A 14,468-nucleotide genomic window follows, 5' to 3' on the forward strand; every position below is an offset into this window, starting at 1 on the left:
CAGGGGAGCTGTTCCTGCGAGTTAACGTTCAACTAAGAGCAAAGTATTTGCTGAGGCCATTTCCTGCTCAGAAACGTGGGGATGAGAGACCAGCTTCAGGCACATTTTTGACAACTACCTTCTTGGTGGCTTTGAGGTTTTGTTTTTTTGCAACTTCACTTCCACTCTGGCAGTCCAGTGCTTACATGGTGCTGTCCGACAGTCGTGATGATGTACTTTTTTCCTTGAGCATACTTTATAACACAAATTTTCAGGCAGAAACAGAACCAAAGGTTTCAGACCAACGTGGAACACCCTGGGCACAGTTTGCCGGCAATGTGCAGGTTGAGGCTCACAGTTTGCCAGCTCCACTGCTGTTTGTCCTCCCCTGCCACGAGGACATCTACCAGAGTTCAGGGTCGTGGCAGTGGAAAGGAGTCACCACAGTGGACACAAAGATGTTTCCATTGGGCTGGCAAAAACCAGTGAGAAGCCAAAGGACAAAAATCACAGCACTGCATGAGCCATATACCTCTCAGTTCTACCATAGAGCACCTGAAAATGCAAGTCAGACTTCACTACAGGTAGGGAAATGACTCCAGGATTACATATTACTTGTTTCTTAGAGAAAAATGTCTGATACATTTACTACACAAGGGTACCAGTTTACAGCAAAACAATTATCTGGCTCGATAAATCGAAGTTTTCTTACCAAAGCCTTTGCTTGGTCTCGGTGGCTCTGTTGAAGCAATTTCTTGCATGAATCTCCTTGGCTCATTGCTTCCTTCTTTTCTGTTAACCTGTAATACATGCAGATGTAATGGTAGCCACTAGCCAAATGAAGACTTCCAAAGAGAGCTTTTAAAGAGCCAGGAAAACACAGAAGTAGTAGTGATCAAAATAAAGTGATATGCTGAAAACAGAATGAGGCATTGGCCTGCACTTGAAAGGAGGGAGGTTTGATCTTCTTTGCTTTTAAAGACAACAGAAAACCAGGTAATACTACCAGAGCACAGCATACCCTTTTTGGACTCAGTCCGTATGATTTACTGTAGTGGTTTCTTCTCCAGTACAAGCAGTGTTTAAGTATGGGGAAAAGTCCTTAGTCTTAATTCTTATGTGAGCAGGGCAAGCCTATGAAATCAAACATCATTTCCTACTCTTCCTTAACAGTTTTCTGGAAAAAAAGCAACTGCTTTGTCCTGCACCGCTTCAGGTAAATCTGGTTGATTGAAACACACACAAAATCTACACAGTTTCACTTGCATTTCGTGGAGTACCTTTATGAATTGTTGCAGTGTCTTTTTTTTTTTTTTTTTTAATTACAGCTTGGATACTTCCAGAAATGTGTGTCTTTTCAATGGACGTGACATTAATAGCTAGTATTAATTAAAAACAAACAAACAAACAAAACATACTGAAGTTCTTATTAAATATATCATATACCATATGTCATATATCATATTTCATACTTATATTCTGATCCACTACATCCTTTTAAATACACTTTTTAATCACTCAGTTGCTGTATCTGTGGGGTTTAGCCTCAAACAATACGACCCATCAGCTCGCATGCACCAGGCACTGCCTCTTGGCTGTTCCTTCCCCTGTTTTTTCAGCTTCGCGCCCATGGCCACGCTCCCTCACTGGCATGAGCCGGGCTTTGTACAGGAGGCTGCATCCCTGAGGAGTTTTAGGAGCCTTTCTGAGCTGCCCACAGAGCAGTGCAGCAGAAAAGGTGACAGAAATCACTCCTGTGCCTCTAATATATGCTATTGTCATATATAAAAATCACATACATAGATGTTTAATATCACAGAAACTGTAGAAACTAGCTTTAGATGCTGCTGCAGTCTGAGGAAAGCACAGCCATTGCAAGGCATACATGCCAATCACAAGGGCTGCCAACGCTGTGCTTTTTCACAGTAGCATCACAGTGACTCAAATATCAGCTCGGCATTGAAGTTAGTACTTCGTGGTAGTGATGCGGATGAATAATCATACACAGGAACTCAAAACCCCTCTGATTAGCAAATGCTCTTTTTATGCGCAGCTGAATCGTTAGCTGCTGAAGCCAGGAGTCCTTTATTGCTTCCAACTTCTGAGTGGGTTAAAAATATCTTGAAGTAAATAGAAAAGTTGTTGCACACATTTTAGGGCACGTTTAACCTTATTCCTCATTGTGTGCCCTTCCTGGAATAAGCAAAGCAACTGAGAACTACAGGCAAGAACAGCAACACCTAACCCCCTCTGGATTAGTTGTTTTTTTTTTTTTTCCTACATGGGTGTGTGGGGTTGACCAGGCTTTTACATATGTCAGACCACCCCTCCACCTGAAGCACAGCCTGGCAGATAGGCAAGGGGCAGTGCTAAAAACTCAGTTACATGCTTTAAAACAGGACCTAACATGAAGGTGCTGTATAGTAAGGTGGATTATGATGGGTAGATACGAGAGAGAGGCTCCTTGAGCTCTTAAGTATTGTTAAATACAGTTGTTTTTCCTCAGTTCTCCGGAATCAAGTAAATACCTGAAGATTCTGTTGGTTTTAGTCTGTGTATTTTTTTATTTTGTAAGCAAACTATGTTTTCAGAATCCATCTCCTTGTGGAAACAGAAAACATGAGACCCAAATGCACCCTACTGGTTTCAAAATAAGATGCAAACAGACAGGAATCTAAAACATACTCCCCACTTTATTTCTTTTTTTTCTTTCCTTTTTTTTTTTTTTAAGATTGATCATTTATTTCAAAGCCAATCTTTATCATTAAATTAGGGAAAGAGAAACGAGGCTGCTTCTTTTGAACGTTTGTGATTGGCAATACAAGCTTTCATGCAGCTGATGTAAGGTGAGCTGCAAGTTGTGCCACCTGCATCAAAACAAATAAAAACGTTGCTGGAGGCAAGCACAGCACTCTTGGTAAATTCTGAGCTGCTGGCAGGCTGACCTGCTATTGCTGCCATGGCTAGGGGCACCTTACAGGTGTCTTAATGGAGCCCAGCCCAAACCTGGAATGTCTCTGCTGGTACCAAGACACAAAGAGTATGTATGGGTGCTACCAGAGAGACCTGATTACCCTAAGACTCCAGTTGACATTCTTGCTGTCAAGCTCCGAGTTGCAACAGCCTGTCTCTGGTCAATGATTGTCACTGTACCTCTGTCAGATTACATCAATTCTGGGTTGTTTTCCAGGGGTGAGAAGAATAGAATGGAAGCAAAGCGGCTAACGGGTTTCTTTAAATGAGCAGTGATACTGCTGGGAAATTTGCTTTTCATTAATTTTAAATTATAAGTTTTCTACAATTCAAAATTCTCCTTAACCAGAGGCGATTTAACACAGACAGAAAATAATACATGTGGATAATAGCTGCACTGAACACAATTATTGACTTCAGTTACTGCATTCAGTCCCTGCATCTCCAGCTGCTTTTACGTGCCTTTCTTTGGGCTGTGGGAGTATCTTTCTAAACTACAAGGAGCTGCCTTCAGAAACACACGTCAGCCTCTTTGATTCTGATTTTGCAGCTGACTGGCTGCACAGATCTCAGTGAATCCCAAGCGGTCACTTGAAAGCAGCAGCAAGTCTTTCCCTATCAATGTCGCTTCACAGGCCTCACTGATGACTCCATTCAGCCATATGAATAAGTAAGTCTTCCTTTGGACATGCAATGTGAACCAAAACAACAACAACAAAACAAAACAAACAAACAAACAAAACAAAACAAAAAAACAAACACTCCCTTTTCTCATCCCCACCTCAAACTCCAGAGTTCTTGTGAGTGCAGCATGAAGAAATGACATGCAGGCACTTGTTCTCCTTACAGGTCTCTCTTCAACAGACTTCAGTGTTAACTACGATCCAGACTGGAATGAGCATTTAAGTTTTCCTGCAGTAATGTCAATTTCTTATGTTATCTACAAATCTAATATTACATTGCTGTTGGATGTTGATTTTCGTACAAAACCAGACTGCCATTTTCTTGTGGAAGTGAAAATATTCACCAAGAAGGGACTGGCTCTATCTAAGTTCTTCTATGGACTCCCATATTAACCATGTCAATCAAAATTAGATGTTAATTAATTTTTAGATTGTGAAGGCATGCCAGAGATGAAGTAAAGTGAAAGACAATAGCTCATTGCATGTTCTCAACTTCTCTCACCACAGCTGGAAAATTGTCTTTTTAATTATTGCTTTATAAAGCTGGGAAAAATGGCAAAGCTCATTGGGCTTACATGGCAAGGTTTTGGTAGCAGGGGACTGCAGGGGTACAGAGCCATGTGGGAGCCGTGCTTGAAGAGCTACTGCCTGTGGGCAGCCCCCACAGGCTCAATTTGGGAAGGATGGCATCCCCTGGGAGGGACCCCGTGTGGAGCAGAGGCAGAGAGTGACCGTGAAGAAGTGGCAGAGACAAAGAGTTAGGGACTGACCGCAGCCCCCATTCCGTGTTCTTCTGTGCTGTTCAGAGAGGAGGGAGAAGAAGGTGGATACGGGGAAGGTGTTTATATTTTTTATTATCATTTATAATTTGTAGTTGGTTTTTTGTTTGTTTGTTTGGTTGGTTTTTTAACTGCTCTAGCTCGTTAGTAGCTAGACTAGGTAATATATTCTATTAATCTCCCCATACTGAGTCAGTGTTGCCCATGACGATAATTGTTGAGTGATCTTCCTGTCCTTATCACAACCCTTGAGCCCTTTTCCATGCATTTTCTCCCCCTTTCCCTTTGAGGAGGGGGAGTGAGAGAGCAGTTGTGGTGGAACTCAGCTGCCCAGCTGGGTAAAACCACCACACAAGGGTGGAGCTATTTCAGCTTTCACATGCTTTGATGGATGTGTACTTTAGACCCTTTATGGGATTGGCTTTTTTTTTGATTGGGAGAGATTACAGTACACATAAAAAAGCACCATGTATTTTGATGCTTCTTGGTCATAGCTTCACAATGAAGTAAAGGAGAAATGGAAACACCAAGAAAACTCAAATGTGCAGCAAGTAAGCATATGTACGAATACTAAGACACATTTAAAGTTTGCATGTCATTCTTCTGCCTTCCTAATTTGAAGGTAGCTTTCTTCCCAAGTAGTGTAATGGAATATAGTGCCAATCTAAGGTGAGGATTCACCATTGAATCACATTGATGGTTTGTCTACCAAGGTCCTTTCTGGTCATTCCGTTGCTCCACAAGCATAGAGCAAATACATTCAATAAATACATTTTTTCAAAGTCATTCAGTAGAATTAAGTCTGATCAGTGAGAACTCCAATCATATTGAAAGATGCAAAACATCTCCAAAATGTGTTCTAGCTTTTTGTTTTAAATAGACTTTTTATTATGTATGGAAATAGAATAAATTCATAGATAGAACATAGATAGTGAAATAGTACAAGATAACACCAAAGATGTATGAATATTCTTACGTATCTGGGCGAACAGGCTACGATATTTACCAAGAAGCCCACTTAACATCAATTGGAATTGAAACCTTGCTGTGTGTGCGCGTCTGCATACATCTATGGAAGCCTGCAAGACTATTTTTTGAAAGAACTAAGCTGTATCTGAAGTTAAGAGCATTTTTTCATTCAGAAAGCTAAGACTATGAGAAATGAGGTAAGCCTATGAGAAATGACAAAGATTCCATAAGGGTCTTGATGTGTACTGAGGGGCCAGTAATTGGCAGTTTTCTAGAACTTCGGATAAGTCCAGAACACACTCTGAAGCATCATGTGGGTGTTTCAGATGCTCCGAAACAACTCTTGAGACCTTGCAAGAGAGGAGTGACAGTAGTCCAAGTACTGTGACAGTCTTTCACAAAAATTGTTAGCCACACATACAAAAAAATAAGAACCCTTTTACCTCCCTTGCTTATCACAGTTTATTGTGGATTTTACTGTAAGAATTGGTATCATAATTCCTAGAACAATTACTGAAAAGAAGTGATAACAGTTTGTGGCAAAGCCAGTTTATTAGGTTTCTGGGATTGTGTCTTACCCTCCCCAACACATACAAAATAACCCAACTTTACAATTTGGTAAGGTGAAAATATGTATACAAAGTAGTTGGTACTTTTGACATCGATTCTGTGGGCAGAACATTACTACTGAAAGCCAGGAAGCACACTGAATCCTGAATCAATGACCACATTACCTTTATGGCAGAACCGTTAAAACATGCTATGCGCTGAAGACAAGATTACATAGTTAAAACATTTTCTTTACACAATTTTAATGACATGAGGGCTCTTATTTACAGGTTGCGAATAACTCAAAGCTTAACAGATTTGCAGATGTCTGATATCAAATTTAACATTAACACTGTACCTACATAATTTCCTTACCTCAGCTCCCAACCTGACTGACTGACTGACTTTGGAATTCTTCATTCTGTTTTTTATTAGAAAAAAAAAAAGTTTGCTGACATACTTAGTACTATACAAATAGATAAGATTGATACTTTTGAGAAAAATGAGTAAGAATGTGAGTGAAAAATAAATTGTCCAAGAGGACTGTAAACCATGTTTATTTATAATATTATACACATAAGTGTAAGATCAATCCTTTTTTAAAAAAAAGAAAAATATTAAGGAAACTCATGTTAAAAAGCTGATTGTTTCTGAAAGGACTGTAAAACAAAATTCTAGTCATAAAAGGTTCAGAGTGAATACAAAAATTCCCTTTAACAACTGTTGCATAAACAAAATTACTGTCATAGTTGTAGCAGCTTTATATGGAAAAAATATTATATTTTGTTTAGATTATTTTTAAGCATCCTAAACATATTAGGCCAAATTTAATGCTATTTCTAAGTGTGAAGAAAAAAAAAATCAATGCATTTTTCCCTTTATCTATAAAACACTTGCAATAGGATTTAGACCTTAGTAATTTTAATAGTTCAAAAGTTAGCTTGCTTCAGTATTTTGTTTCTAATAATCATTAGGATGGTGACTTCTAAACTGGGGCTTATATTTAGTTTCCAGTACACTGCAAATCAAAAATCTTCGTTTTTACTTAAATTCCTTTAAAAATTAAGTCAGAAAATATTGTTTGATCGTGGCATACAAAGTCACAGACTGAATTCTATGGATTACACTTCACATTATGTAGCTGTGTGCAACCTAGCACCATTTTTGCTATGAAACTTGACCTTCACAGAAAAGAACTGAATGAAATGGCTGCAATTATGAGAACACAGAAGAAAATGGGTCTAGAAGAGCAATTACTAACTCACATTAGTAATGCCACGGATGCCCAACTTACAGCCATGACATGAGCCAAAAATCTGTAACAGATTTGGCAGACTTTCTCTGTATTTCAGAATCTAATTTATTTTGCATTGATACGTATTTAAAGTAAAACCCATATTCCCTACTCTTTAAATGGATGATACTGTCTTACCATTATGCAAGCAAATCGACCTTCAGTTACGGAAGCTGGTAGTTCCTTTGCACAGAAGCCTTCACATATTCTAGCACAGAACAATACAGATTATTAGACTATGGTGGCCTTGACATTTTCAATAAATAAGGCACAACTTTGTACATCAAAACGGGCATGAGAAGTAACATTCTGTCCTAAGCATTTTCATCCTTAAAATGTTATCAAGTTGGTTTGTCAAATGGTGTTTTTCTCAAGACAGTTGAAAAGCATCAACACTAGCATCCTCTGAAACATGTATCTTTGCAAACCGTTACACTTCTGGCAACCTCTCTCCATTTCTTAGTTTCTTAAGTGTTTTCAGTTACACTGGGACACAACTCAAACACAGCATCCTTAGAAGTCAGTCCTCACTGAATATTGAAGTTTTGGTAAGGCCAGAGAGGCTGTTGGTAGTTCTAGTCCCAGATTTTCCCCCATATCCTGTGCTAAAGGACTTTTTGTATGAAGGAATGCATAGTTTAGTCTTACACGTTAATTATGAAAAATTAATGGACTTTTAAGTTATCAGTTAATTGTCTAGAGGTAGGGACAAGTTTGTCGATTCTCTTACCACTGCCATGAAGAAACAGACAAAGTTTACAATGGAATGACATGCCATGAAAGCCAGCAGTTTGCACTTACACTGAAGCCCAGACTTTATCTGACAGTCCTGTTGCTTGTTTATTTTTTAAATAAGTAGGTATTTGCTTATCAGCTTGCTAGCAGTCATCAAATATTCCTTCAGACATTAAAAATCTCCCCATCTCTCCACTCACTGACCTGAAAAAATCAGGCTATCCGGCTGTCCCAAAACACTTTTCCTCCTACATTATTCCAATGCAAGTAGCAACCAGAAGTGTTAGTAAACTGTCTTACTATATATAGCTTTACCACAAGTGACAAAAACGATCTCAGGCAGCAAGAGCTCAAGAAGAATTGCTTTGTCAATACTTCACTTGAAAGTTTACATTCCTGTATATTTATAGTGAAACTTCAGTAATTCAGAAAGTACGACTACAAAGTGCAAGAAAATGAGACGGGCACATCTACACCAGAAAAAAAAAAAAAACAAACAAACAACAAACAAAAGAACAACAAAAAAAAACACAGTAAAGTGCCAAAAAGATTTCCTATAATTGCTACCAAACCCTGGATCTGTGTCAAGATCATAATTTTGGAGCATTTGCAAACAAGACAAGGTGAGAGCTAATAAATAGCGAGATTTAACACCAGCAGGTCATGGCAGGTTTTGGTTCAGGCTTTATATGTATTTGATCACGATCTGGGGGTTGACTAAGCATTAATGGCTTGTGACTTTTAAGCTTGTGAGCCAGCGTCATAAATATGGCCTCCACATGGTCATTGTCATTGGGGTTTTTGGCAGAGGTTTCAAATAACGGCATACTGTGAGTATCAGCAAACTTCTGGGCCAAGTCCGTAGGTACCTGAATAGCACTTCTCAGGTCACATTTATTTCCAACAAGAATCCGTGGTATATCGTTGGCAAGGAGGTGTTGTTTGCATTCTTCTATCCATGATGGCAGACTGTGAAAACTGGCAATGTTTGTCATATCATACACAAACACGACAGCGTGTACGTTCCTGTAATAGTGCTGCACCATGCTCTTTCTGAAGCGCTCCTGGCCTGCCGTATCCCATAGCTGGATCTGAAAACGGAAGAACAAGAGAAAAAAATGTTTTATTACTTTTGCTAGAAAATAACACCTATTACCCATAGCTAGGAAAGTCATGAAATTACAGGAAAATGCTCTTCAGAATTAATCATACTGAAAAGTTTGTGCTGAAAAAATTATTGCTTTTATGCAATTTCAGAAATTGTTGCTTCCAAACCCGCCTGCTCACAACTGAAGCTACAAAGAAATTAAGATGCAGCTTGAACACAAGTACAAATTTCTGAAGGTTTATTGAAGCAGGTATTTTGTAAGATTTTTACAAAAACAAATACTGAAATCTTGTCAGTTATGCTTTTCTTTGACAAAACAAAATACTTCACAGCATAACTCTCAGCTGACATGATATTTTATTGCCAAAAAAATAATGTCATCTTCCCCAAAGCATTGTTCTTATCATGAAGTTAACTGTGTATTGTGGTAGACTCATGAGAAGTAGGAATAAATCAAATCATGCGCGAACAACGAAAACAAAATAAACAGGACAAAGAAGTCTGTTTCTGTAGCCTATTAGAATTAAACTCTCCTATGAATTTCAAACTTATTTAATACATAAGCTAGGACCATACTGTGCTTTGTAGCATAAACCATGCATAAGAAAAAAAAAAAAGCACAAAACTTCTGTTTATCATGATATTGTTATTTCCAAGTATGCGCTATTCTATCCTAAACAGACTGAACTCATATTTGTTCAAAACCTATTCAGTCAGTGTTACAGACAAAAACCTTTAATAAGTGAAATGCTCTCAAACACTACTGAGATCTATTCCTAAAACCACCACAGAAAGGTACGGCCAATATTTTCCCTTGATGAAAACTCCCGTGCACACAGTTCTGCATACCTTTGATCCAGATGTTTCAGTAAAAACTTACTCAGAAATTCTAAGTGTCTTGAAAGTTGATTTCTTTACAGTTTTTACTACTGACTTTGACATAAAAAATGGAAACAAGGTGCTAGAGAAACCTGCTAATGGCAAGAAGCTAAGATGTATCCCTGACAGACAGGTGAGTTACAGTACCATATAGAAAAATAATCTGGAATAGTAGGAATAGGGTGAAATTGAACAGGAAGAGATGCAAAGCCTTGATAACGCAGACTAATGATAAAGACTTCTCCTGAAAGTGCAGGATTCATCCGTTTGGAAACGACTAAAATGGATGATGATCCACATACACGAGTCAATCACAGGATGTTATGAATCACTAGTGTGAAGGAAAAATAGTAAGTGATATTTCAGGATGGTGTGACTTTTTCTGCAATATTACGTTCAACTCTGGTCACCCAAGCTCAAGAAAAACCTCAGACCAGAACTGGTGGAAATGATAGTTACTGGTTTGATCAGGGGAACAGAAACTTTACATGAAAACGATAGAACAGCTTGGACTCTGTAGTCTAGTCCAGTTATTTGCAGCTTCTGATCAACAGACTTATAAGATCCATGTACCGCTTCTAAAAGCGTCATTAAGATTATGAAGAAAAGCAAGGCAAGGCACCCTAGCCTCTGACTGAAGACAGTGGTAGTCAGCTGCAAGTTACATCATCCTAGAGCAAATACCTCCTTTTTGCCAACTCTGTTGTGCTCTGAACACAGCTGACTGCATCTCTGTGGCAGCCTAGAGATGTAAAGGCAGCCTAGAGAACTAGATTAAATATGGGCACCTATATTTACACCTATGGGTAAGACTCATTCACCTACCCAGCTGAGAGATAATTCTAGTACTATGCACTACCAGAATATTATAAAGTCAGGAGATTCATGGGGGGAAAAAAAAATCATTAATTTGGGCTATGACAAATTAAAGAAAAAAAAAATCACTGGCTGAGTTGTTGCTTATAGTCAAGACAACAAAAAGGTGAGGAATCACTATATAATCTCCCAGAACATTATACAAATCTAATGTAAAGAGGCAGTTTGTTTTCAGAAGCAGCTGCAGACTCTGAGGTTATGCTTCTCTCCCCACCTCACTCAGAGAGCAGAAGTCGGTCACGCTTCGGTCAAGCACAGATCCACAAGCTTATTGTCAGCCTTGGGTAGAGAAGAGGAAATTAAATTAAAGCTTTACATATCTTTCGAGTTAAGCTGAAGCAACAGCTCCTCCTAAATGTTATTTCCATGCAGCTTTCAAACTTGAAATGTGTCATCTCAAATAATACTTTCCCAACACTGAAGGTTTTACACTTCAGAAGTTTCTTTGTTCCTCTCACCAGGTGAACTTGAGCAGACTATCCCATTTCTGACACACTCTCCCCTCCACAAAAATATTTGCTCTACTGAGAAACACTGGGAAGGATCACTTTTAGAGATGTGCACTGATGAATTAACATTAAGATTATTGTTTCATGATTATTTAAATACCATCCATCATCAAGGAGGCACACTTATTATAACAGCCCTTTAAAACATGGGCTTTGAAAATCTGGTTTAACAGCTTAATTCAACTAATAAAAACTGAGGACAGAACCACTTTGTCACACTCCCTAGGAAAGACAAATGGTATTAAATACATCAACCCAGCTACCACCTCCCACCTTCTGACTCCTTTTTGTGGATCCAAGAAAGATTGTTTTCTGCGCAAGGACTCCCTTAGCGTGCATGGCTTATAAATGCTGGTAAAAACACAACTGCCCTTTAATAAAAACAAAATGATAAACTATGCCTCCTTTAAAAGATGGAAAAAAAATGCCAACAGCTCAAAAGAGCAGAACACGATGTTTGGACTTTCTTCTTTGAATTTCATCTGCATCCTTTGCTCCTTTAATGTAGGTCAGTAAAGAGTGACATCATTGTTTTCTTCGATTTTCAGTGTGTAGGTCATTTTAGGCAGAGGGAAATCCAGAATGCAGTGTTTGTTGAAAATTTTATTCTATTCCTCACATCTAGGCATTGCTGTTTCAAACGAAGCTGTGAGCCTACTGTATAAGCTACACAGGAATACACTCGTCCCTATGCCTTGAATTCTAAAAAACTGTGTGGGAGACCCCCGGCGAGAAGAACTGTGCTTGTATTACTGCCAATGACACAGCGTTTTTCCAGCTGCAAGGGAAACGCTCTCTGTACTGTAGCAGCACAAGAATGACCATCCAGCTGGCTGGGGGAAGGGAGAAGAGGGAATGAGAAGAAACCGATTAATACTCTCTTTCAAAACACGAGGAAAAATTCCCCTGCTCTGAGGGCCTGGCCCTTCAGGGCACAACCAGAACAGCAGCCATTCGGCTCATCTCACCTCCTCTCTTTCCTGGTTCAACAGGCATTGCTGGGGAGATGCTATGAGAAAGAAAGGCAAAGACGAGCAAGAAGAGGTGGCAAAGAATAAAAATTGGTGTGTGCTCAATGACATGTGGCATCCTCCCAACAGTTACAGCCCTGGCCGTAATGATGAAGTTTATTTATTTTAAAGCTAAAAGTAAACTTCCAGGGAAACCAGGAGTCCGAAAAGCATCTTCTCCTCAAGAACACTGCAAAACCACCTCCCACAACCTATGTAACAAAATGGCACAATAACCAATGTGAAGCATCTTGGAGCTGTGAATCATTTTATTTATTTATTTATTTTAATTCCCTGCAGAATTGTGGGCACAGTCCAGAGGTGGTAAAAATGCCAGGCAAGAAGATAGTGCTGACAGGAAGGTGTCCCTCATGAGGTTCCCTTCTGCTCTGGATAGCAACAGAGCAGAGAGTGCAGAATATCGGCTACAAGCCAAAGAAGTGTTATTCAATGGTTTTATAAGGGCAAAGAGTAACAGACTCTTACTGGTGCTTCTTTTTTAATTGAAAAGGACATAGGGTTAAAAAAAAGGGGAAGACAGGCAAATGGAAAAAATGGAAGAAATGGCAAGTGCGGGGGACAAATGGATAGCCTCCCCCTCTCCAACATCTGTAATCAGTGAGTGACCAAGGCAAAACTATAGCTTTCAGCTGCCTGTCAGCTGTAATTCCAAAGCCTGGTGATAACATATGCAGAAGTACAATTCCATCACTACTGCTGCTCCTTTTTTCCACGCATCTGCTAAACTTTGATCACAGAAGCAAACTATCGTACAGAAGGGAATTTTGCTTAAGAGATGTTACTACCAACAGCCAAGCTGCGCTGGTAAGCAACCAGTGGTTCCATCTGCAAATAGCTGTTGGGATCACAAGTAGTGCTTACGCATCCCTCTGGCAAGCTGGGTATGTTTCATATACTTTTAAAATATGTTTTAAAGTGCAAAGAAGGTGAAAGAGCATTCATCTCCCCTCCCAGATTTTCACTGCATTTGGATTTGTACGAACAAACTTTAGCTAACCCTGTAATCAGAGCAGAACACCCACGAAACGTGAGCCAAGCACCCGGCCTGTCACCGTCCAGCCCCGCACCGCATGCAGCAAACCACCAGAACGCTACAAAGCCCAGCTGCCACACGGCAGCTCACTGCTGCTTGGCTTCTCGGTGGGAGGCCACCGACTATTTTCCGCAGAGCCACCGCATCTTTGCGCTGCTACCTTGATGCGCTCGCCGTCGATGGTGACGGCCCGCTCGCGGAAGTCCACGCCGATGGTGGCCTCGGTGCGCTGCGGGAAGCGGCCGGCGCAGAAGCGGTAGGTGAGGCACGTCTTGCCCACGTTGGAGTCGCCGATGACGATGATCTTGAAGATGCGGGAGCGCGCCGGGGGCAGGCTGCCGCTGCCCGGCAGGCTCAGCTCCAGCGACGACTCCAGCTCGGCCGCCGCCGCCATCATCGCCGCCGCGTCCCCCCCTCCCCTCCCTTCCCCTCAACGCCTCCAACCGCCGCCAACCGCCCCGCCCGCCGCCCGGGAACGGCCGCCGCCGGCCGGCAGCGAGCGGCTGCGCCCCGCCACGTCACCGCCACGCCCCGCCCGCCTCTCGCGAGAGCCCGGCGCTGAGCGGCGGCCGGTGGGGGACGCGGCGCTGCCTGAGGCGGCAGGCGGGGAGGGGGGCGGCAGGGGTCGTACACGAAATAGAATCACAGAGTCACAGAATCACAGAATCTCTAGGTTGGAAGAGACCTCAAGATCATCGAGTCCAACCTCTGACCTAACACTAACAGTCCCCACTAAACCATATCCCTAAGCTCTACATCTAAACGTCTTTTAAAGACCTCCAGGGATGGTGACTCCACCACCTCCCTGGGCAGCCCATTCCAATGCTTCACAACCCTCTCAGTAAAGAAGTTCTTCCTAAGATCCAACCTAAAACTTCCCTGGCACAACTTTAGCCCATTCCCCCTCGTCCTGTCACCAGGCACGTGAGAGTACAGACCAACCCCCACCTCGCTACAGCCTCCTTTAAGGTACCTGAAACGGTCAAGAGGAAGGCGAGTAAAGGGGTAGCCGAGGCGGATGAGTGTCAGTGCCCAGCTCAGTGTGGTATAAAACAACCCAGAGTGCATCAA

The 14,468-nt window shown here is 41.0% G+C and overlaps 1 protein-coding gene across 1 annotated transcript; it reads right to left on the reverse strand.

Annotated features, from left to right (window-relative positions):
* Window positions 1-5,916: 5,916 nt before the first annotated feature.
* Window positions 5,917-13,894, reverse strand: RAB33B (RAB33B, member RAS oncogene family). The gene is made up of 2 exons (XM_027456742.3): window positions 13,558-13,894; window positions 5,917-9,052 (listed from the first exon to the last, which is right to left on the reverse strand). The coding sequence occupies exons 1-2, from the start codon at window positions 13,792-13,794 to the stop codon at window positions 8,609-8,611; spliced, it is 681 nt and encodes a 226-aa protein (XP_027312543.3). The 5' UTR covers window positions 13,795-13,894; the 3' UTR covers window positions 5,917-8,608.
* Between the last annotated feature and the right edge of the window lie 574 nt (window positions 13,895-14,468).

This window comes from Anas platyrhynchos, chromosome 4, assembly GCF_047663525.1.
Source record: "Anas platyrhynchos isolate ZD024472 breed Pekin duck chromosome 4, IASCAAS_PekinDuck_T2T, whole genome shotgun sequence".
Lineage (NCBI taxonomy): Eukaryota > Metazoa > Chordata > Aves > Anseriformes > Anatidae > Anas > Anas platyrhynchos.

What these genes read in the sequence shown, in the direction of transcription:
- RAB33B (XM_027456742.3), bottom strand. Translation starts at nt 13,794, where the DNA reads ATGATGGCGGCGGCGGCCGAGCTGGAGTCGTCGCTGGAGCTGAGCCTG. An exon ending in TCGACGGCGAGCGCATCAAG is followed by an intron (nt 9,053 to 13,557) that starts GTAGCAGCGCAA and finishes TTCCGTTTTCAG; the next exon opens with ATCCAGCTATGGGATACGGC.